Genomic DNA, 24,194 nt, shown 5'->3' with positions numbered 1-24,194 from the left:
GTTGGGTGAGCACTCGACCAATTCTGACCGTCCGTACATCCCTACCTCCTGCATGCATGATGTGACTCCAATGGCCTACGAGAACACTAGGAGTACAAGATTGTATATATAGACAGACAGCTCAAGCCAACCAACAGCTCGTGTTCCATGCACATGTTACCTCACATGTCTTGATAACGTGTTAGCTACCTTAATTTGCGTCGCAACACCCAATGGACCCACGATCATGGGAATGATTTGTGTGCTTCAAAGAGCTTTCCTTCTTCTGGTCATCAAGAATAAAATCTCCTCTCCAATGCGTGTGCGTAGTACTCGCCACATGCTCTGCGATACTCGCATGCAACGTGGTCCATGCGTGATGCGACACGAGAATAAGTCAATCCTCACAATATCGACCACATGTTATGCTTTTTAATTGCATACATGATGCACAATAAAAGCAAACATGGGTGCATATATAGCATCATGGATCATAGGCATGATGCACATTTGTCTTGATGTCAATCTGCAATCATATCTATGACCTAGTGTAGCCAACTTAAATTTTTTCCTATTAGAAGTGATGCGAGAAACTTGGAAAATATACATTGCGCTCGGTAGTGCACATCATCATTTTACCAGGTTCATTACTGGTGGCTTGACACTCATCACCCACATTGTATTATTATTTTTATTATTATTGCAACCAGAGATATAATTCCTCCGTGATATATGGCACAAGGAACTTTTCATGTCTCTGAAACCGTACGCTAAAAAAAAAGCATTACTAAAAAAATTTGGTACAATCATGAGACTGCAAACCACTTCTCTCATTAAAAAAATAATAATAATAATAATAGAAGAGATTTACTGATCTATAAATTATAATTTAGATGTGGTGCATATTGAGATCAGAGATGATTGCTGTATGCCGGGACTCGGAGTGGGTACTGGTTTGGAGTAAGGGATCCAATCAAAGCTACTCAAAATACTTTTGTGCTCTTTTTCAAAGTAGCCACAAGGGGCATGGCAATTGGGTAGCCTAAAAATCTAACTAGGTTTTTGAGTTGGGCACATGAGCTCCACAAGCTCACGTAGGTAGCTTTTATGTCCAAAGTCTAGTGATTGAATGGGTGGAGGCAACAAAGAGCCGACAGCATTAGACTCCAAGCGTGGCTCAACTTTGGTGATGACCCCTTGATGGGGAACATTCCCAACTTCATTTGCGACCACCACGTTGGCACATGACATGTCGAACCTTCTTTGGAGAATTGCTGGGGATGCATTGAACCCTCCGTTTCAATTGTCTAATCAAGAGGAAGTGGATGGCTAGTAGTAGCTTTCTTTCTTTCCATTGTGGGAATCTTTTCTAGCCGTGATCGAAGACTAAGTGGGCGTAGAATGTTATGATTTCCATCAACTTATATCGATCTTGTGCCGAATTCTGAAAAATGAGCAAAATATTTCATTAGTTTTTTGGCGATAATTTGTGGTGATTCGCATACGAGCTTCATTTTTTTTTTAAAGACCAATTAAGCCTTGTTACCTTTTCTTGTTCATCGAAGACCAACTCCGTGTAGTGTATGAAACATGGATCTCGTATGATGTGGTTAAATTTGAAACTTGGTAATTAAACATATTCGTCTCAATTACATGGAAGTCAATAGTGAAATCTATGAGAAGAGATATTAAGGCTTTTCAAATGTGAAAATATCAAAATTACATCCATGACTATTTTTTTCATTGAGATGGAATTGATGCATGGTGCGAGCAACAAAATCTACGTTATTAATTAAGTTATGGGCTTTAGTTTGGCTGATTAGCACTGTTCTCCCCACTTGAGAGAAGTCTAGGATTTGAATCTTTGTGGTGGCTATCTTACGGTATTTTTTGAAAAATATCTATGTAGATTTTACTTTACATTTACTTATGTCGAAGATGGAAGTTTTTAAAATAAAACATATCTTGGGTGCCTAAAAAGTTTTAATTAGTATATTCTCTCTTTATTCGATATAAGGGAAGATAATTTTTGCAAAAAATATTTGAAATGGGATGCGGCGCAATTCTTTTTCATCATTGTAACTTTGCACGATTCGCGGTAAATAATTTTTTAAATAGATGAAGTGGATGAAAATATTATTTGACACATGATGCCATGATTTGGATGTCATAAACAGTAGACAAAAATACTTCTTTCTTTAATATTTTAATTTCTATCCATCTTATTTTAAGCGATTATCTCTTTTAGTGGCACCATACTCACTATTTAATGCTAATGGCCTTCGTCGCTATCAAACATTCAAGCTTTTGTACTTTAACTATTTTACTATACTTTCTCATATTTTGAATTGTTTTAATAATATTAATGATCTCTTTATTTTATTTTTTTTAATCATAAATTTTAAAATCTTAAAGGCTTCCCTAAAATGCACGTCTAAAATAAATACCTCCCCCCCCAAACAATTTTTGCTATCATGCTTATGAAAAAACAAGAAAAATATGATTACCTCAAAATTTATTTGAAATCTTGCCATCTATGTTTGGATGCTCTTCAATACTTTGATATAAATTGAATCTTCATTGTCACTCTAATATTTTAAAATTACATTATCTTGGTAGATTTTATGAAGATGCTAGAAATTTTTCATGCCATGTACCTATGTTGCATTGCAAACTTCATTATGCAAAAGTATTGGAAAAACAGAAATGAAGTTATATTCCTTGCAAGAATTACACAAAATTCAAAATTGTTGTGGGGCTTTAGAGATAGTGGCTTTTTTGCAGGTAAAGATATCAAGCCAATATAATGTTTCTCCTATATTTGATACGAGAGTAATGCTATCAAGGCGTACAATGCCATGTTGAGCATGCACAACTTTGTCAAGCTAGCAAATTAAGGTGTTATCTAAAGGGCCTAAAATCCAATTTATTAGCTGCTCTTTTTTTTTTTGAAGTCGTGGTGCAACTCCTTTCTTAGCACTACAACTAGGTTATATGCAATTTAAATGGTATGTCATTTGTAACAAGATTGATGGAAAAGCAACGATTTCACAAAGAATTGCTACAAATATTTTGATAAAAGGAGCATCCACCTGTATATCCTTATCTCTAATTTTTATGTCAACACAATTTCCCCTCATTTCTTATCATTCTTATCCAAGATGGGATCCTGATCAACCTTTTTTTTTTTTTTTTTCCCACTAGAGATGACAGTTAACAATTTCTGCACTATAGAATGATCTTCATGCATATTATCCATGTCATCCAACAATATCTATAATTTCATAGTCTTTGTTACTTAAGTTTTTTAAGATACCAAAAAAAATAAATTATAAAATCTCTTGATGTTAATATGATTATACCTACACCTAATAGTTTATAAAATCTACACTTGCATTCAGTTAAATGAACAATGTTAGTGAAACCATTTACCTCGTATAAAAAATCGAAGTTGTCTTTAGGTTGAGAGAAAAATGCACATATTTGTTTATTATTTAAGATTATTTTAGTCATTTCAAAAATTTTTCTGATGTGGTACTTGGGTTCTGTTTAAGATTGACATTCTGATTAGTGTTACGTTAAGTTATGGGTTAAAGTGTTAAATAAAATAAACCTCGCGAGAATAAATGCATATTTTTCAAATAATTGAGAGTATGTGTAATTTACCTCTAATCTTTGAGAGGTTTTTGTAATTTATTAAAAAACAAGATAGGAGTCCACCGAATAATAGATGTAACTCTTTCTTTTCACTCTAAAATTATTGAGGAAGAGAAAGGGAAGGTGCATGAGTAGACGAGGACCTACAAAATATGTCTCAAACGTAGATAGCATTATTACCATCCATCACCTCCTCTTTTCTCTCTTGAATAAATGTCATTACATGTGCCACACTCTAGCCGATATAGTGTGACATCACCATCCCAAAGCTTCAATTAGATTCCCATTTTTTAACTGCAACAAAGATCCTACGCATCCTAGACCATTGGTCGTGGTTATCTCACACAAGATGGGCAAAGTGCAAACGGTCGCAAGCCTTCTTTCTTTCAGAAGTTTTGTCAGGTCTGAGACCAGCCCACACGCTAACAAGACCATGCTAAGCCATTGGCATAAGGAGTGTGTTTCAAGGCTGAAGCCCAAGTAGAGTATTCCACAATTCTCTGAAGTAAAACTGTTGTCAGTGTTCTGCGGCTAGATTCTGGGTCAAATAGTATCTTGCAGTTTTGATATCTGAGTAGCTCAGCCATCAATAAAAAGTTAGCATAATTCCTTCAGATTATTAGCATCTGATCGAATCTCTCTTTCCGAACTTCCATGAGATTACTAGGAGACAAGTAGGGGGGGAATCACTTTGCCTGATTTCATGTCCATGGAAAGATGAACAGGAGCACCCAACCATAGCCTCAGTGCAGTTCTTGAGCTTGCCAATATAATGAAATGCCTAGATCCCAAGAAGCCTGCAGTGAACACTAGAAAAGCACACAACTCTGACAGCCAGGACTTTGCTTGTGAACTTAAATTATCATTTTTTGGATCGCATAATCTGCTCGTGTTCTCTTAATTACTTTGACGGTTCGGTGTGGGATCTAGAACTTTGCTTGTGAACTCGATTAATTTTTTTCTGGATGGCATAATCTGTTCGTGTTCTATTTAATAATTTCGGTGATTGGATGTAGGGTTTTTCGGGTCTAGCCCTTGGTTTGTGGTCCTCCATAGGATATATAGTTATTCAAACAATATGTCACACTCAATTCATTTGTTTACTGCCCTCAATATGCCTTTCACCATCCACAATAACCGTATGCATTGAAATATTAGGAGGTGGAATCTTCAAGGATAGCTCACGAGTTGGCGTAATTTAGTTGCAAATCCTGTCATTAGAAACCAGCCAACCTGGAGAGTAAAAAGAATTGATTTGGAAAAGGTCCTTTCCACCAGGAGATCAGTGTTTATTATATGTCAAGTTGGATGGGGGAAGATATTAGCATGAAGCATCAAGAAGCAGAGGTTTTCACCTTCCCAAGCGAGAGAGTTTATCATCCTCATGTCGCATAGTTAGCTTAGTCTTGAAGAAGAGAATGACAACCAATCGAAGATGACCTAGAAATGAAGCTCCATCTCAAATTGAGAGAGTGACAAGAAAAGCAAAGCACAATTGATCTCAATTACTAAAGAGATAGATAAAGGGAGTCCCAGTTCTCTTCCTCTTAATGTTAAGAAGATTGGTTTACAGAGACTTCTCTTCCATATGCCAATGGCTTATCACTTCTGCAAGCCAACATTTGGCTGGTCTCATGTAATCCATAAACCAGACAATTTCCTTTAGCCTAAACCATGGATTCTGCTGTTTAGTGCAGGGGTGGGCTCGGAACCAGCTTTGAGAATCAGGATGCCACGAGGATAACAGGAATAATGAATACTTGTACCACAGTATGAACCATCATCTCTTCAGTCAAAGCACAAAAAAAAAGTAATGCAAAGGACATGGCAAGTATTGGGATAGATCCTCGTTGCTAAGTCGATCTCATCGGAAGACTGACTTTATGAGGAGGCCGATCTCATCCATGATCGAGGTCATCAGAAAGCTGACCTCATCATAAGGCTCCCTTATGGCTTAGTCATATCATCTCTGAAAAGTCCACGCCGCTCTCAGGACTCTGTCAGATGGCTCTTGCCCCTAACTCCGGTGTCTCTCCACATGCTATGAAGTGACAATACTCAAAAAAGTCAAAAGGTCGGACACGATGCCACTCAGAGACATATTTAAGGACAAAAAATCTTCTAAGGCCTCCCTCTTCTCCTCAAGGCTCCAATCTCACTTATATAAAGACGTAAACAGGGACCCTCCAGGTATGTCTCCTCTCTATCTCATAAATACTCGCTCTTTCTCATCTATTATGGAAAATTTGATTTGAACATCGGAGGATCCCGTCGGAGCCAACTATGGCAAAAAATTTTTGGTAGGTCCGACCGCCATCGACGCACCGGACGTCGCATTGCTCTAGCACCTCCGACCCAGCATGGATTCCAGATGCAACAGATTGACGTGCCAGGTAGGGGCCTTGTCCACTTTTGGGAAAGTGCGCACAACCCTTTATCGTGCTATCGCGAAGAGTGTCCTTGAAGTATTTTAACCTAAGGCATGCTCGCCGGCAGTAGCTTAGGTCGGAGATTATACTCTGTGTTAGCTATCAGAGGCATTCCCACAACCTTCTTTGCCGGTTTCCAAAAGAAATAAAGTTAGAAGGCCAAATGTGGCTCTCCAGGATGTTCAATAGGGGGCATAAAGTTTCTGATGAGACAAGACGAGATAGTATGGCTAGAGGCGATAGGGATGGCCTCTCCCTGACACTCCATTTATGGCTCCCTCCTTTAATGACAGCATCCAGCAACTGACCATTAGTCGGCTGATCCTTCATCAGACATTCTTCCAACTTCACAGCCAACTCGTGATTGACCAACTATTGCTCCTTGAGTGCCACGATCTAAAATCAATAGCCTGCTTAGCGACAACTGGCGCACAATAGTCCCAGCTCCAGCGGCACAATGCACCACCGACTCCAGCTGTTCCGATGCTAGATAGAAACTAGTGCCAACGGGGGGCATATAATCCGGATTGGAAGAGAAAACGAACTTTAAAAGATCCATATAAAACTTTTGAGATAAGAGGCTCCTAAGCCCTCATTCGTCATCTCACTTTCTTTCCTTTTGGCAGGACTACAGGCTCTTGAGTACCCAGATTAAGGCCAATCCAAAGTCGAAATAAGGCCAATCCAAAGCAAAAACCCTCGATCATATCCGAGGTCATCTCGACAAGATCCAAGGTACAACGATAAAAATTCTCGATCAGATTTGAGGTCACTTCGACAAGATCCGAGATGCAACAACAAAAACCCTCAACTAGATCCGAAGTCACATCGACAAGATTCAAGGTGCAACAATAAAAATCCTCGACAAGAGGTGCAATGGCAAAAACCCTCGAATAGAGGTGCACGGCAAAAATCCTTGATTAGATTCGAGGTCACCTCGATAAGATCCAAGGTGCAATAGAAAAAATTTTCGATCAAATTCGAGATCACCTCGACAAGATCCAAGGTGCAATGGCAAAAATCCTTGATCAGGTCATCTCGACAAGCCTGAGGTGCAATAGTAAAAAATCTCGACCAGATCCAAGGTCACCTCGACCAGATCTGAGGCTTAAATAAGGCAAGGATATCTTAGAAAATACCTACAGGACCGACCTGTGCAGCTACCGCTGATCCTCAACCACAGCCGCATCTCGAGGAAGAAACTCATGCTCAACTTATGGTGGGTGTGATCAACATGATCTTGGTAGGATCAAGACTACAGGAGGTAGATGATTCAGAAAGCTCCTTCAAACGATGAATCGATCGTGATCTCGACATGACCGAAACTCTAGAGGGCAGACAATTCGGAAAGCTCCTCCAAATGACAACACCTTTATACTCGATAATTTATTGAGCAAATTGGTCGCTTGATATCCGACCAAACAATTGCATCGTCGGCTAGTACTCGACGAAATATTATTCGACTGATATTCGATTAACGGAGCCGTAAGGTCCGACAATCACAAGCATACCAGCTATGACCCAAAGGCCACAAGCGTATAAGCTACGATTTGCACACAGGCTTAGGCAAAAAAAATTATGGTTAGTCGGCCTGTTCCCGACTGACCAAGAATCAATTGATTCAAAATAAAGCTTTCTCTGATCGACTAAGTTCCAATTCAATAGAATGATCTACGCCAAATGATCTACAACTATGCTCCGATTCGATGACTATACCTCAAAAACGACAACTCGTTCTACGAAACGATAAAGTGGCTGATCGTCGAAGAAGTAACTTGGATCGATGCGGCGATTAACTCCCTTGTTCGATCAAAATTGTAAAATCGAACTCGGAAGTTGGAGGGCAAGTGTTGGATTAGATCCTCATCGTTAAGCTTATCTCATCAGAAGACCGACCTTATCAGGAGGCCGATTTTATCAAAAAGCCGACTTCATTAGAAGGCCAATGTCATCAGAGGATCAAGATCATCAGAAAGCCGACCTAATTATAAGGCCAATCTCATTAGAAGATCGACCTTATCAGGAGGCCGATCTCTTCAGAAAGCCGACCTCATCATAAGATCTCCCTATGGCCTAGTCATATTATCCCTAAGAAGCCCACACCGCTTTCAGAGCCCTGTCAAATGACTTTTGTCCCTAACTACGACAGCCTCCCACGTGCTATGAAGTGACAATTCTAAAAAAAATCAAAAGGCCAGATACGATGCCACTTAGAGATATAATTAAGGGCAAAAAAATCTTTTAAGACTTTTCTCTCCGACCTCATTTATATAAAGAAGTAAACAGAGATCTTTCAGGTATGCTTTCTCTCCTTATCATAAACATTCACTATTTTTTATCTGTTGCGAAAAATCTAACTTGAGCGTCGGAAGATCTCCATCGAAGCCAAATCCGATGGAGGTTTTTTTTTATAGATTTGACCACCGCTAACGCACTGAACGTCGCCTCTCTCCAACACCTTTGACCCTGGACGGATTTCAGATGCAACACCACCGGAGACCGTTTGAGCTTCCTCCTTGGTTTCCATGAACGGGACCTCATGTTCCCTGCTTCATTTAGGAGCCCATACTAGCTATAAAATGTACATGTACCCATCTAGTTGCATTAACAGCTCTAGGAAACTAATGGTTAAGCCAACCGCAGCTCTATTCACATCAATCTTATATAATGAACTTCAAGTTCAAATGTTACAGCCTACATACTTCAAAGTGCTTTAGCAACGGCCAATAACAGAAATCACAAAATATATTAAGAAAAAGAAATTGGAAGTAACAAGTTTGACTCCAATAACACCTCATTACATCCATATCATTTGAAACGAAAACTGCATCCAAGTTCACAAATAATCAAGCAATGGTAGTTTGACAACACAGGTACGTCATATATTGCTAATTTGCATTTGATTTAACGAAAAAATGAAAGATTAATACACACTGTGGGCTTACAAATCTATCTCTTTGGATTGGTAAGAAGCTTGCAATTGGCAAGATATCCGACTTACAGCTGAAAGAATAATATACAAACAAGTCGAAAAAAGAAAAGAAAAACAAAAATCATCATATAAACCGCCGGTGGCGTGGTGAGAATGTACTCATGGGAATTTCTGAAGCAGCTACCGCATCTAAATTTCCAAACTTCTCTAGTTCTCTAGCAATTTGTATATCACTGGGAAAGAAATACTCGGTAAAAGCCTTCATGGCAAAACGAGGAACCATCCCTGCTACTGTAATGCCAAGTAACAATAACCAAAATAGTCCAGTCCCCATCACATGATAGATAGCCCTGACACAAAAACAAGGCATCAGCAACTGTGTTTGGTACTCATAAAAGCAGTTTCCTATGTCACAGACTTAAAGCTATATATGCTACATTGAAGGCATACATACGTGCTTGTGTGAATGCACAGGGAACACACACAAGAAAAACTTTATACAAGCATATGCATGGCCATCATGGTTATACAAGGTTCCAACTGCCTATGATAGCAATTCACATGCTTGGAAAGTGCAAGTTATTAGTGCCATAAGTGGTAGATCACCAAAAGAGTCCTACAGAAATACATAATTACAACAGGGACATGCATCAATAGGTTAGGGAATGAGGAAATACCAGTAACCAGCTAGTACTGGCATGGAGTCTATGATGATGACACAAATGGCCGTGGCAACTATACAGCCCCATATAGATGCATGTGTAATCCAATTCCACCGAAGCACATCCATGGCCAAGTGGATGTTTACCAAAATGACTACCGCAAGTGTCCATAAGTCTCCTAAGCTGGATCCATCGATAGTGCTGTGTCTGTATGCAAGAAAAGGGATGAAGAAAATAGCTAGACTTTGCCAAACAGTGTCCATCATAGTTAGGATGAACAACTTTAGGTTGTATCTTTCTTCCCTTTGACCCGAACCATAGAGCTGGGGGTATTTCAGCAGTGTCTTCCTACTCAGATCCTTGTCCAGAATTCCAACAACAATGGTAGGAAGAGCTGTATAGATCACAGAATACAACACACTACTCCATTCAGTTATTGCAGTCGTCAAGCTGAAAGCCGTATAGAGTACATACCTGCAGATAACCGTCCAAATGTTCTGTCAAGCATTTATGGTGGATGAGAAATAAAACAGAACATGAAATACTAGCTGTTAAGAGTGCAGATCATAGTTTAACATATGGATTTCAGGTTATAAACATCATCACCAAAGCTCAACTACAAAAAGAATATGTCAGATTACTTTTGTGCTTCTGCTCTTCATTTCTAATTAACTACCGCAATGGTGGTCACTTTAACAATGTGATTTTATTAACTTAGAGAGTGAGACTACTCTATGAGGATTTAACCTACATCGTACAAACAAATAGATAACAGGATATCGAAAATGGAAACCTAAACCACTAGTCCTGATCAACATCTACATTAATAAAAGTCAAATCAAACGCTTCGGAGGTTTCTGACAAGTTCATCAAAAGGTCACAGCATAAACAATATCCAATAAGATAGATAAATGATTTGATTTCTCATAAAGTTTGAAGCATCCAAACGCACTGAAAGAAGATGTATTTTAAGATGACTACAGCTTGATCAATGGTCTTGATCTCGGTCTATATGCCTACAATTGGCTTTAGAGTTTCCAGATCAGTGCACCAACCTATGCATATGATCACCTCATGTCTATTATGCATGGAGGCGGCTCACCTCCATCCAAATAAATGGAAACATGGATGTGACCCATGTGTCCAGATCAGCATAAGTATGGACAACAATAACCTTATCCGCTACCAAGAAGAGGAAATGCTGGTTGGAGAATGGGGGGGGGGGGGGGGGGGGGGGGGGGGGGGTGTTGCGGAGGTTGCACCAATAAACTATACACGTGCTTAAAATCATCATGAAAGAGCTCTTTGTTCATCTCAGTTCACACAGTCATCAGCAAATCATTTTCGTTTTCAAACATGATTAGATGACCATTAATCCTTGGAGATTCTTCAATTCTTTTATTTCTAGAAGTTTCATTATATATCTAATAAGATCCCAAGAGAATAGAAGAGCACCATTTGCGACTAACATTTGAGAACACCTTTCAATCTTCCAAAGATAACCTATGCTTCCTCTTTCTGTGATGAGAAATTTAGCAGGTATCAAGAAAACAGGAGATGTTAAGTAGATATATTAAGCTTAAAAATTATTCTGAATTCTTCCATTTAAACCTTTATTTCTTTGGTATAAAGACAATCTCAAGGATTCTAGAGATTTCAGCCAATCATAAGTTCTAGGAAATGAAGTTTATGCCAGCAGTTTCAAGGACCAAATCTCTATACCATTACTCATGAAAGCATCCATTGAACATACATTGAGATTGCATAATTTGGATATGTAACCAAGTTTTTAAGTCCCAGTCGGACAGGGGCGCCCTACTTGTGCAGTCTTGCACTTGTGAGAAAACAGAACCAGAACTGGAGTTCAGACTCCGAAACCTATCCATGTAGCGAAAGAAGAAAGGGGAAAGAAAGGAAGAAAGGAAGGATGGAAAGATGAAGAGAATGAAAAAGTGAAAAAAGAGAAGAGAAAGGAAAGGAAGGTAAAAGAAAAAGAAAGGAAAATGGAAGAACGGAAAGAGAATGAAGAAGGAAAAGGAAAGAAAAAAGAAAGGGATACGAAAAGAAAGCAGTAGAAAAAGGAAAGCAAGGAAGGTAGAAAGAAAGAAAGAAAGGAAGATAAATAGGAAGAAAGGAAAGAAAGAAGAAAAGGAAAGAGAGAAAGGAAGGGAGAAGAAAAAGAAAGAAAGGAAGAAAAAAATGCAGAACGGAAAGAAAGAAGAAAAGGAAAGAGAAATGAAGAGAGAAGAAAAAGAATGAAAGGTAAAAAATAAGAAAGGAAAGTGAAACAAGAAGAAAAAGGAAAAAAAGAAAGGAAATGATAAAAATAAAAGGAAAAGGAAAAGAAAAAAAATGAAGGTAAAGGAAAAAAAAAAAAAGAGAGAGAGAGAGAAAGATGAGTATTCAACTGGAACGGCTGCTAAGATAGGGTCGGATAGTGGGGTGTCCCATCTATGAAAAAATTGAGATACCCCCATCCAACAGGATTTAAAACCTTATATGTAACATATTCAGATCCTACTTCTTTTCTTCATTTATGACATAGATGTATTATTGATCCAATAACATGCTATTTTATTGTAGAAATTATCATCTGCCATCAAGATTTGCCATACTAGTACAGCATCTCGTACTGTACCGAACCACGTACTGATATTGTAATGGGATGGTACCAGTATGGGATCTGATACCGAGACGGCACACCTTGCCTGCTAACCAACTTTGCCAAACCACAATTCAGATTTCTTCTCCAAATACTTGCTCTTTAGACTTTATATCAAATCCAAATAAAAATGATGGAGGGTTGATGTTAGCTTGACTTTGTAGAAGGCCTTTTAAATGTTATCTACTACTTACAGAGCCTTTCCCATCAACATGCACAAAATGCAACCTCCCAAATACCCAAATGCATTGAAACATGACTTGATGTTTATTATATTCTCGCCATGATCACTCAAACCTTGACAGATTTTCCTCCTCTCTGACATCAATGAAGAAGAATTGTCACACCCTCATCTTGGTACAAAGTATTTTCATGTATGCACCCTCATCTTGGTACAAAGTATTTTCATGTATGCACCCTCATCTTTCCATAACTAAATGCATGTCAAATGGTCAATCAATATATAATCCACATAAAATGACATCATGGTAGAGCATAAGCTGTAAGATTCATGTCTGAGAATAGTAATGAAGATCCGTTCCAATTTTCTGGCAATCCTGCATCTCTCATAACCTGCTCCAATTGTGCCATACTCAAAAGGATAATGAACCTCAGTTATGAATCATCTCATCACACCATCACAAAAGCTCAGACCATCAAGTTCTTTTGTTAGTACTTGAGTGATTCTAGATACCAGACTAATGAACTCTCAAAATCCATAATCAAATATCATATTCATCTCCGACAAACATCCATCTTGCCTCAATTGCATATCATTGGTGTCGATCTACTATGAAGAAGGAAACTCAAACACCACCATCTTGGCCCTCAGATTCCTAAAATTAAGGTTTCTAACTGCAGAAGATGCTTGGATTTTTGAACTGGAAAACAATTACCTAATTGAAACAATATTTATGAATGCTTCATCCTTGTGTCCAGTCAAATTGCTTTAAGTGAAACAGGTTTCACTGGAAATTATAGGGTTTCTTCAGTTTCACATCATTTCTTCATTAGCATAGATAGATTGTACTTAATATTCATTACAGTCTTGCCAACATCCTTGGAGTCTCTGGTAGATTAAGCTGGTTAAAGACATAAAAAGGCTTGTTTCTGAAAACTGCCAAGGTTTTGGTAACCTGGGTAAAGACAATGCAGATAATTTCTAAGTTAAGCACAATGCAGGTTACCAAAACCTTAAGCCCCATACGAGTGCCATAGAGGCTTGTTTCTTCCTAATCCCCCTTGTGTCTCAGCATTGAATTCAAGACCTCAAATTCTACACATAACTACCTATTCTAGGTGTATATTATGCTGTTGGTTATTTCAATCTAAAGAGAAGCAACAACGTATCACCCATAACAACCTTTCTAGAGGCAAAGTTAAAATTCTCAGCTAGCAAGGTAACTTCGGAAGGCTTTGCTTCTTCTATCTTTATTTTTTAACTTTTTCTCTTAAGATTGTGATGTTGATTAACAGGTCCATCTACATGACGACTAATTTGTGAAGTTTTTATTCAATATAGTTTTGGACGTATTGCCAAATAAGCAGCAATATACAACAGTTTAATGGAGAAACAGTTCTACTTTGTGCTTCATAGTATCCCATTAATGCCCTTATATTAAATATAATTCATAAAGTAAATATTGATACATTAAAAGAAAGGAAGTAGATGAACAGAAGAGGTTTGAAAAAAATATAGTGAAGTTCATTCTTTGACACGTGTTCATTAGCTTTTCAAACCAAAAAAGTATTCATTTGAAAAGAGCAGGAATGAGAATTTAATAAATCAACAAAAACAATATCAAAATTTTTATGCAATCCATTCAGATTGAGTAAAAGTACTGATCGCTTACCAGAAAAGCATGAAGACAAATACAGCATTCCTGTAAAAGTTGTATAAGATCATGTAGGCCATCCTTTGGTAATTCCAATGACCATGAACCAATAAAAGAGGCACTAAGAATCTGAACTGTCCCATGGCAAAATCCGAGGCCATGACAGCTTGCCGTCCCTCTTGGCCACTGATGCCAACCCCGACATCGGCCATTTGGATCATTGAAACATCATTTGCACCTAGAAAAGAATGCATTCATAAAATTTAGTCCAAAGCAAAAGAATCAGTACATGCTATAGTTCATACAAAGTATTGATTAATATATTTAAAGAAAATAAGATAAAAAAATAATCAAGCAATTTTGGTACCATCTCCAATAGCAAGGGTCATATCATCGGTGCGGTTCTTTATAAGTGCAACTATCCCAGCTTTTTGGAGTGGAGCCACACGGCAACATAAGACAACATCACATGCTGTAGCTGCCTTGAATAACTGCAACATTAAAGCAAAGAAGAACAAGACAACTGTTAGATTATAAAGTTGAAGGATAAGTGAAGTATCAAAAAAATGCTGATTACATATTAAATGGAATCATGAATGTACCTCTTCTTCCAGCTCAGTTTCAAGAATATACACAAGGCTGGTACCATCAATGATCAAAGCAAGAGGGATCCTTGGAGATCCTGTGCCTGTTATAGTATTCTGTGCCCCAGGAAATATTGCTGCTAGTTTGTTGGTCATGGCAATCGCATCTTCTAGACTCTTTCGACAAGAATCCTTGGAATGGCTATTTATAACAATCTGAGTCATTTCACTTGTTAGGAGCCTACAAGAATAGCCAATGGAAATGGCAGTTTCTTGCTTATCTCCTGTCAAAACCCAGACCTTGATCCCTGCCTGTCTAAGAGATTCTATGGCTTCAGGTACACCCCGTTGCAGTTTATCTTCAATTCCGGAGGCCCCCAATATGTGGAGATTACATTCTACATTAGCTGCAACTGCCCGTAGTAAGCTTCCCCTCCCCATCAGTGCAGTGCTTGCTTTCTCATAGGCAGACTGCCAGTCGATAAACTCAGCACTACCCAACTCTCGCATACCAATGACCAGTGTTCGAAGACCCAAGGATGAGTAGGCATGAAGGTGAGTCTCAGTTGCATGAATTATATCCAAATTTATAGATCTCTCTATGACTCCAAACATAGAATTGTCTGCACCTTTCACAAATAGTTTAACTGTCTTATCAGGACAGCCAATGATAACCGACATCCTCTTCCGGTCGCTATCAAACTCATGGAGGCCCAGCACATCAAATCTGCATTTCAAATGACATTCAGATAGATATGAATCACAGGTTATCTAGGTGAATCTGGTCACTGTAAGAGGCTACTGAAATCAAAGTAAGGTTTACCAATCTATAAAAGGCTATTTAAACAATAACAATAATGTCATTCCCATAATCAGAACCCGTGAAGACCTAATAAATCCATTAGAACTACCATGAAAGCTGAACCCTGCGTCCAGTATAAGATAAATTGCAAACAACTAATATCGCTTTTGTTATAGCTACAGGCTCACCTAGAAGTGCAGGCGCAATAAGCTTGCTATATAACTAGTCAGTACAATTATCACTGTTAGCAATATACTTAACATTGCAATCATCTGCACTGTCAATAATACCTAGTCAGTACTAACAGCTAGTGCAACAAATCACCATCAGCAAGAGGAAGAACAACTGCATCTGCAGCTACTCTCCACTTACAGCCATATACAACAAAATGAATGACCCAAAGAACAACCACCACAACTACAAAAGTTATATCTACTATTTAAAAATGCACATACTTCTTAACAAGCATGGCATTAAAGAAGGATGCCGTCAGCCATGATCACTACAATCATAACCGTTGCTGATCCAAATTCTAGTACTGCTATTAGAATCTGAACTGAAGCTAAATGAATAAAAGATTAGCCTTACAAAAGAAAAAAAGACTATAGTCCTATTTTGACCACTGCTGCCACCATGAATACTGACATAATCAGTGATAAGCCAGAAATTGCATGCACCAACTATTTAGCCTAGAGCATCAATCGAATCATGCAAGCAAATAAAATTTTTTACCTCAGCCTTTCCCCAAGAACATCAATGACTATGTGCCCAGAGGTCCGTTCGACAAGCACAAAGCCATATGCAGCAGCTGCATAAACCAGTGCCACCTCATCAGGAGACTCACCCTGATAATCTATCAACTTCTGTTTAGGGTCTGGAGTCTCGACCGTCAGAGGCACAATGGTGTTGCAAGCTGCAAGTGCAAGGAAGAACTCACGGGCACGCATTCCTTCCCTAGTCTCCCGTCCACTTCTCAGTAACCTCACTAGTTCAGGGTCAGTCTTCACCAACAGTTTTGGCCTCCAGAACTGATTGCCTACTGTCATGACACACACATCGAAGAAAAGATGCAATCTTTTTAAGTACAGCTTGCAATCGAATCATTAATTTACACACACGCACGCACGCACGCAACATCACACTGATAAAAGCATAAGTGAAGGCCATACTACCTACAACTGAACACACTTCCCAATCTCTGGGCGAAGAAGCTTTCCCGCCACTGTAATCGACCCCCTGAATGCTCGCACACTGGAATTCCATCTTGTTTTCCGTCAAAGTCCCGGTTTTGTCCGAGAACACATACTTAATCTGCCCCAAATCCTCGTTTATGTTCAATGCCCTGCACTGGAACCTCGAATTCGAGGCCTCATCATACAAACTTGCGTCCCGGATCATGAAATAGGCCTGCCCGAGCCGAACCAGCTCCATCGATATGTAAAGAGAAATGGGAATCATGATCTGGAACACGATGACTGACATTAGAAACGTGAAGAAGATCTGCATCCCAATTCCGTAGTAGTTGTAATACTTCTCGTCATCGGATGAGAAGTTCCTCTTCCTAAAATAGGGCGAGTAATCCAGCTCATCCTTGTGGTTCCCCAGCCAAATTCCGGCAAGAACACACACTACCGAGGACAAAGCAATTAGAAGCCCGGAGAGGAGCAGAGTCTCTCTGTTCATATGGGTCTCCAGCCGGCTCCTCTTCGACGGCGTCCCCGAGCTATTGAGCATAACCTTAGTCTCCCTCCCGGCATACACCGCCACGCCGACGGCCCAAGCCGTGTTCTTTAGCTCGCAACCCCGGAGAACTATATTTGAAGGCCCCAAAGACACCTTTTTTCCGTCGATCTCCATGTTAGCATGGAAGCCGTAGATGTTCCGATTCGGCCTCTCGCACCGGATCAAGCCGGCGAATCCCTCTTTGTCGACGGACTTGGAGAGCGTCTCCTGCTTGGCATAGCGGGTCTTGAGGTTCGACTCGCCGTCAAGGTTGATGGTCTGGACGTAGGCGACGCCGGTAGAGTCGCTGGTGGAGAGGAGGACCATGTCGCAGGGGATGGTCTCATTGGCGGCGATCTTGATGATCTCCCCGACGCGGATATCCTTCCAGAGCATGGGCTGGAATTGGCGGCCGCCGTCGGCAAGGACGCTGGCGACGCGGCCGTTCTCTATGCGGTCGGAGCGGTGGCGGCGCCAGTCCTCGTAAGCGTCCTTAACGGCGGTGACGAGGAGAACGAAGGCGAGCGGGAGCACGGAGGCGCCACGGCCGAAGACGGCCAATTGAGGGAGCTGGTTGAGAATGGCGATTACGAGGAAGTAGACGTAGGCGACGCGGTGGAATTGTTCGAAGAGGTTGCGGGGGAGGAAGGTGAGGATGGAGTACTTGGCGGTGCGGATGGAGTTGCCGGCAAACTCGAAGCGCTCGTTGGTCTTTGCCGGGTCGTTGATGTAGACGAGGCGGGCGTCGTCGTCGGAGAGCTCCTTCTGGGATGTGGCGAGGCGCTCGGAGTCGGCGCGGGAGCCACGGCGGGGAACGGGGCTGTCGACGGCGAAGGAGATCAGGTCGACGCGGGTGGAGCGGGCGGCGGGATCGAGTCGAATGGGGGGCTCGGGGAGGAGGGGAGGAGGTGAAGGGCGGTCATGGTCCATTTTTTTGTGTTTATTGCGGTCAGGGTTAGAGAAGGGTGGAAGCCATGAATGGAAGAATTTTGGTATCGAGTTTAAGAATTGCGAGGAAGTGAAGAAAGAACGAAGATGAGAGGGATTTTAGAAGGAGCAGCAGGGAAAAAGACCAGGAGAAGGTCAAAGGCGGAGGCGTAGAGAGAGATGATTTTTTTTTTTTTTTTGGTTGAATTGGTTAATAGAAATAAAAGATTAGAAAATAGGGAGGGAAGGAACAGAGGAAACAAACAAGCAGGGTTTTTTAAAAGGAGGGGGCGTTGTGGGGTGGTTAAAGGACTGGCGTGGTAAGTTGGTGAGCTAACAGCCTGTGAGAATGAGAGAAAAGAGAGGGGTTTTATGTGATGGAAATTTGATACGGGGATAGAGAAGGGTTTAAATTCTGAAGAAATGGATAGATGTAATATTGCTAAAAACGAAGATGGGATGGAGATGATACAGAAAGAGGACGGTGAAAGCGAGAAGGGAGGGAGAAAGAGGAGGGAGGAAGGGGAGGGTGCTTCTAGAAGAATTCTATTAAATGCACCGGGACCGTGTTAAGAAACACGGGAACTCGGTTAGGAAATGTGACACCGCGAGACACGTTGGAAGTGGGAGAAGGACGTCGGGCGGGCTTTGGCTGCGCCTTGGTTTGGACCCGCACGGAGGAAGAGAGAGAGAGAGAGAGAGGATGGTCCCTCGATGCCGGCCGGCCGGCCAGGCTTTTGGGAGCTTCAGATATTCCAAAGGGTCGACGATTTGGAGGACAAGAAGGAAGGGTGGGTCCGTGAAGGGTTTAAACATGTCCGTTTCCAACTTTGGGTTTAGGAGGTGGATGTCGAAACAAAGTACCGTAAAGTTTTCCTCCCACGGGTAGAAACTTCTCATCAAAATTACTTTTGATAAGAAGCAGAATCGGTGAACACACAAGGTCCACCTATGTGGACCTTTAATTGACTTGTTCCCAACCATCTATAATAGATTTTACTCCATTTGCTTTCAAACCTACTCCAGATCAAGACTAATTACATGAGTTGCATCGGTCAAACTCACTACGAACCGTCTCGAAGGGAGTCAAATGCAAAACTAAGATTTTAAGTTTGCAACCATACGCAAGCATTGTTAGTTGTTAATGTGCAACATAAGGATGTGGATTGAGACCCAAGGATCCCCAATTCACTTGATCAATCTAAACCAAATAGTTACGCTCACAACTAGTCCCAACTAGCTTGCCTAGCAGTAGTTGTTTGCAACTTAAAAGGAATTGGAGTTGCATCAACTTCATCTCCACTATACTACGTTATAGAAATGATAAAGTTAACTATTTGTGTTTTGTGAGAAAAGGTAACTAATTACATTATAAATTAAAGAAAAAATAAAAATCTTTCAAGGCTGATCAAAATGGAATTGGAACTTCCAGAGACAGAATTGGTGATCTCGTGCCTTTTCCCAGCAATAGCATTATTCCTTCCCCGTAATTCCCACGTCCTGGTGGAGAAGACGATGGAAGGGAACCGAGTCCGGACAAAATTGACCCAGCCTCATCCTTTTATATAACCACCCAACCGGCCCTCTCCTGACTCGTCTCCGTCAAACCATTTCCCTCCCACGCGTCATGGACACCTGGCTCCATATGTATTCATATATACGATTCATAGACTTTCCCCACACGATACGGGAGGATTGACGGATCCACCACGACTTGTATGATGAATTGAACCCATCTTGGTCTTTACATTTGCCGTCCAAATTGACGCGGTCCAGTTGGACCAATGATTCGGATTGTTGAATCAAATGTGGTAATGGGTGACTCTAAACCACCAAAATTAGGAGTGGCCAAGTCAAATTTTGCTTAGGTGTTCTGAAGGGATATATATTCCCTCTCCCTTGTCCTTCTATACATTTTTCCTTCTGAAACGTGTTTTTTGTTTTTTTTGGCTTTGTTATAGGAATGAGTTCCAAGCTTCTCACCCATACCTATGGAAATAATAGATAGATAGATTATAATATTCGCACTGTTCTCTGTGAAGGAAAAATTTTATAATTTAAATCAGAATTAACATTCCATTTCTTCTGATTTTTTTTTTTTTAAAAAGGTAATATCCTATGTTATGCACATGTTGCTCCATTCCGGACACAAATCTTTGTATGAAATGAGATGAGAGACGACCTTTTTTTTTTTTTTTTTTTATAGTTTAATTTTTTAATCCCGTTGAATTGCCACCTTCTCTTGACTTGTCTTTTAGGGTTCAATTTTTTAATCTCAATTATATTACAGTCTTTTCTGACTTTCCAAATCAAGAATCCTCATCCTGAGAAATCTTACAACTTTACCGAAATGATAGATCTTTGATCTTCACTTTTATATATTGAGTTCGGATTCTTCGTAATATACCTTCTATATTGCAAAATAATGTACCATATTGGATAGCCATCATATTATTTATCTTAAAAACGGCTGATTATTGTTTGTTGCGAGAATTCGAGGCTATATGCAACATGTGCTCCACATGAACAGTGGTCTTAGATCTCTAAGATGGATCGACCAATTCAAATTAATGAAAAAGTCACCTGATATCCAATAATTGGAAAAGGACCTCCTATATTTTGCACATGAATCATCCTTCCATCAAAATGATTGATCAACTATTAATAATAGGAAATTGTGTCATCTAGTCTTGCTAAATCAAATGATTATTTTAAAACACTCCTCCTATCCACAAAACAAAATTAAATCGACCTCCAAAACTAATGTGGCAAATAGTTGACCCTTCTGCAGTAAGGAATTCTCTTTTAAACCCATAGCTTTATTCTTCTTCCTTGGATTCCAATATCCTCTTCATCAGGGGAAACTCACTGTCGCTTTCTTAAACGACAAGCTGTTGGAACGTTTTCTTCAAGTCCACAGAAACGGGTTATTCTTCTTCATATGCCATATCCGTGGACTTTTGGGAACCAGTCCAAGGCTCCAAGCCAATCCCATTGGCTCCAAGAAGCCACTGGCTGGCCTCCTCCAAGCCTATCCACTTCCACAGGATGGTTGGATTTGGTGCATTTGCGGCCTATCAGCGAGCATCACAGTAGGTGCAGTAGAAGTACTTGATCTAGTCATCAATTGTGATCCTAAGATCTCCTGACGTACCTTTCTCTCCCTATCTGTTTGTTTTGCTATTAATTATTGAGTGCAGTTAAGATTGTTTACTACCAAATTCATGGGCAAGGACAGCCATTACGTTATGATGACTGTTTTGCTTATGTTTGGGTGAAAATTAAAGTTTTGCTTACGAAATTTGATGTCGCCTAGCATTTACCCTGTTGAGGTTGTGCTTGATAAGGAAGAAGGCTGAATGGATATTTATACTTATCGAAGAAAGTATTCAAAATAGAAATAAGGGAGGAGCAATTGCTTTTGACTTGCTTCCTCCTGGAAAATTTATTCAAGGGATTGAAATAACTTTATTCCGCAATTAAGGCCCTCTGTAGTTCATAGCCCCCTTGTTTAAATGGACAATTTTTTTTTTAGTAATATAAATGGACAAAAATGCTGCTAGTCCTATATCTTTGTGCATCCAAAGAAATGGGACAAATAAAAAACTCCTAGAGTTGTTCTAACCATGAATAAGAGATTTAACCGAACAAAAATAGGAATAACTACTGTGAGTAATAGCTATTCCTTTCTTATTCTCAAAAACAAATGCAGCCTTAATATTTATTTTATTGAATACATGGCTTGGAGGATGGTTCTAAGATTTTTGACAATTGACGAATCATTAAATCTAGAATCAATCTAAAAAATCTCTAAATTTTTAAGCAATCTTAGTCTCATCGGACACCTAAAGTGCACGGAGTTTTTAGTAGATTGAAGCTAAGAACACCCCTTGCTCTTTATGCAATATATATTTTTTGTTAATGCATGATCAGTTTTTATATTTTATACAAGTAGGATTGAAATCGGATCGATATGAATCACATATCAACGTAACCATATCCATATTTGTTTTGTTTGACAAATATGATAGTTAGATATAGATATAGATATTAGTCGAATGTATAAATTCATATCTATATTTATTTTAAATGGATACGAATACAAATCGAATATTAAAATATGATATAAGTCAAATAATTAAATGTTATGATTAAAAAATAAAAGATATTACGAAGCGAATGATAAATCAAGTTAATAGCATATTAATATGATTATATATCTTTCTTAAAAATTTATGAGTGCCATAAAAAATTAAATATGATTGTAAATTGAATTAGCTATTTGGATATGGACTGGGTGATTATCTATCCATATGTATATCTATTTTTCTTTGACGGATCAACTATGGATACAGATATTAATCGGATACTCAAATTTTATCCATATTCGGATAGATTCAGATATGAAAATGAATCCGAACAGATAATATCTGATCTACTTTCACCCCATACAGAGGCTAAATGTCACTTGTTAGATCTTCTATTCTCTCCTTGGTCCAAGACTATCTGATTTTGCTTCTTGAATCTCGATCTATAGTGTGCATCTTGATGATTTTGATATGATCTTTCTCTCCTTAATAGCTATACTCTCATAGTTTGGTCCTCATACATATAGACTTCCTAAAATAGATCAAGCATGGACCAGTTGGGAAGAGCCCTGCTTGATATCATGATCCAATTTTTATAGGTAATCTTTAGGCAACATTGGAGGTTCAATTTGTGGCCACCTTGGTGCTATGATGGTTGATCTGGTTAGAGTTATAAGAGAACTAGTTAGGGATGTCAACAGGACAGGTACCTAAATATTTTGTCCATTTCTAGATCGAATAGGATAGTTTTAATCGAAATTAAATGGAGATTGTTTTGGTGATAGATTTAAAAAATAAAAACCATCCGGTTTTAGCTTTGGTTTTAGTATAAAGCCGAACCTGAAACTTAATCCAAAACCAAATATATCTAATTTTAATATCTTTATATTCTTTATATTTTATGTGAATCTAAATTACTAATTGTAGCCATCAGATAATCTTAGCCACTTATCCTACTCATTTGAACTATCTATAGCCACAAACCTTAGCATGATTTTAAATCCTGTAAGATGGAGCTATCCTGATTTTTTTTATGAAATGGGACGTGTCGTCATCCCATCTCGTCTCAACACTTGAGACAGAAGATATTCTAATATGTTCTGATTGGGATGATGGGACAATGGCGAGATAGTCCTTAGCCCATCCCGGCATTCATGGGATATCCTATTAGGACCTAAATCCTTAAACCCCAGCATGAAGAGAGGTAAATTTTTGATACGCCACCTTTCTTCAATTTTTCAAGTTTTGATCTGCAACTTTGCCTCTCAAAAAATCTAACATCGCATTTCACCATGATTGAGACCTCTTTTTGCCCTATGACTATAACCTCTTTTTAGTAATTAGCTTGTTGCTCGTCTTCTCCTTCCAATCTCCATGTTGATTCATGGTTGCTATCGCTTGTTCTCAATGAATTGTTATCATCATCACCGCTACTGCCACCTCTTGCTCTCTATAAAAAAAATTACAAGACTATCGAGGGTCCATCTTCATTGCCTTCCTCCTCCCTTTGGCAACTCCACCCCCCCAACTATATGTCCCACCTCTTTCTCCTATCTCTTTCTCGATCATATATTTAGTTCAGCTATTTATATGTCAAAATTTTTAAATAAATAAAAAAATTAAATATTTTTATTTTTTGATTTTTGTAGGTAGTAGTTATATTTTTTTATTTCAAAATTATTTAGTTTTAATTTTAATTTTTTACTGACCATATGGAACCCACCTCGTTGACATATGTAGAACTAGTATGTGAGGTTTGAAAAAATTATGCGCTTCTTTAGTTAAGGACATCCATGGATATATCTAAAATTGAACTAATTTAATTTAATTTTCTACAATCGAAACCAAAAATCAAATAGACTACTTATAAAAATCGTTTGAACTCGAATAAAAAACTTAGCTCTATTATGTTGAT

At 39.2% G+C, this 24,194-nt stretch overlaps 1 protein-coding gene across 1 annotated transcript; it reads right to left on the bottom strand.

The window, feature by feature from the left end:
• Positions 1-8,948: 8,948 nt before the first annotated feature.
• Positions 8,949-18,758, bottom strand: LOC105045104 (phospholipid-transporting ATPase 1). Its single transcript, XM_019850778.3, has 7 exons — positions 16,715-18,758; positions 16,275-16,581; positions 14,759-15,467; positions 14,524-14,647; positions 14,175-14,394; positions 9,675-10,133; positions 8,949-9,347 (listed from the first exon to the last, which is right to left on the bottom strand). The coding sequence occupies exons 1-7, from the start codon at positions 18,192-18,194 to the stop codon at positions 9,122-9,124; spliced, it is 3,525 nt and encodes a 1,174-aa protein (XP_019706337.2). The 5' UTR covers positions 18,195-18,758; the 3' UTR covers positions 8,949-9,121.
• Positions 18,759-24,194: the final 5,436 nt, after the last annotated feature.

Source organism: Elaeis guineensis, chromosome 5 (genome assembly GCF_000442705.2).
Source record: "Elaeis guineensis isolate ETL-2024a chromosome 5, EG11, whole genome shotgun sequence".
Lineage (NCBI taxonomy): Eukaryota > Viridiplantae > Streptophyta > Magnoliopsida > Arecales > Arecaceae > Elaeis > Elaeis guineensis.
The sequence above is the reverse complement of the archived record's forward strand: the minus strand, read 5'-3'. Positions and strand labels throughout refer to the sequence as shown.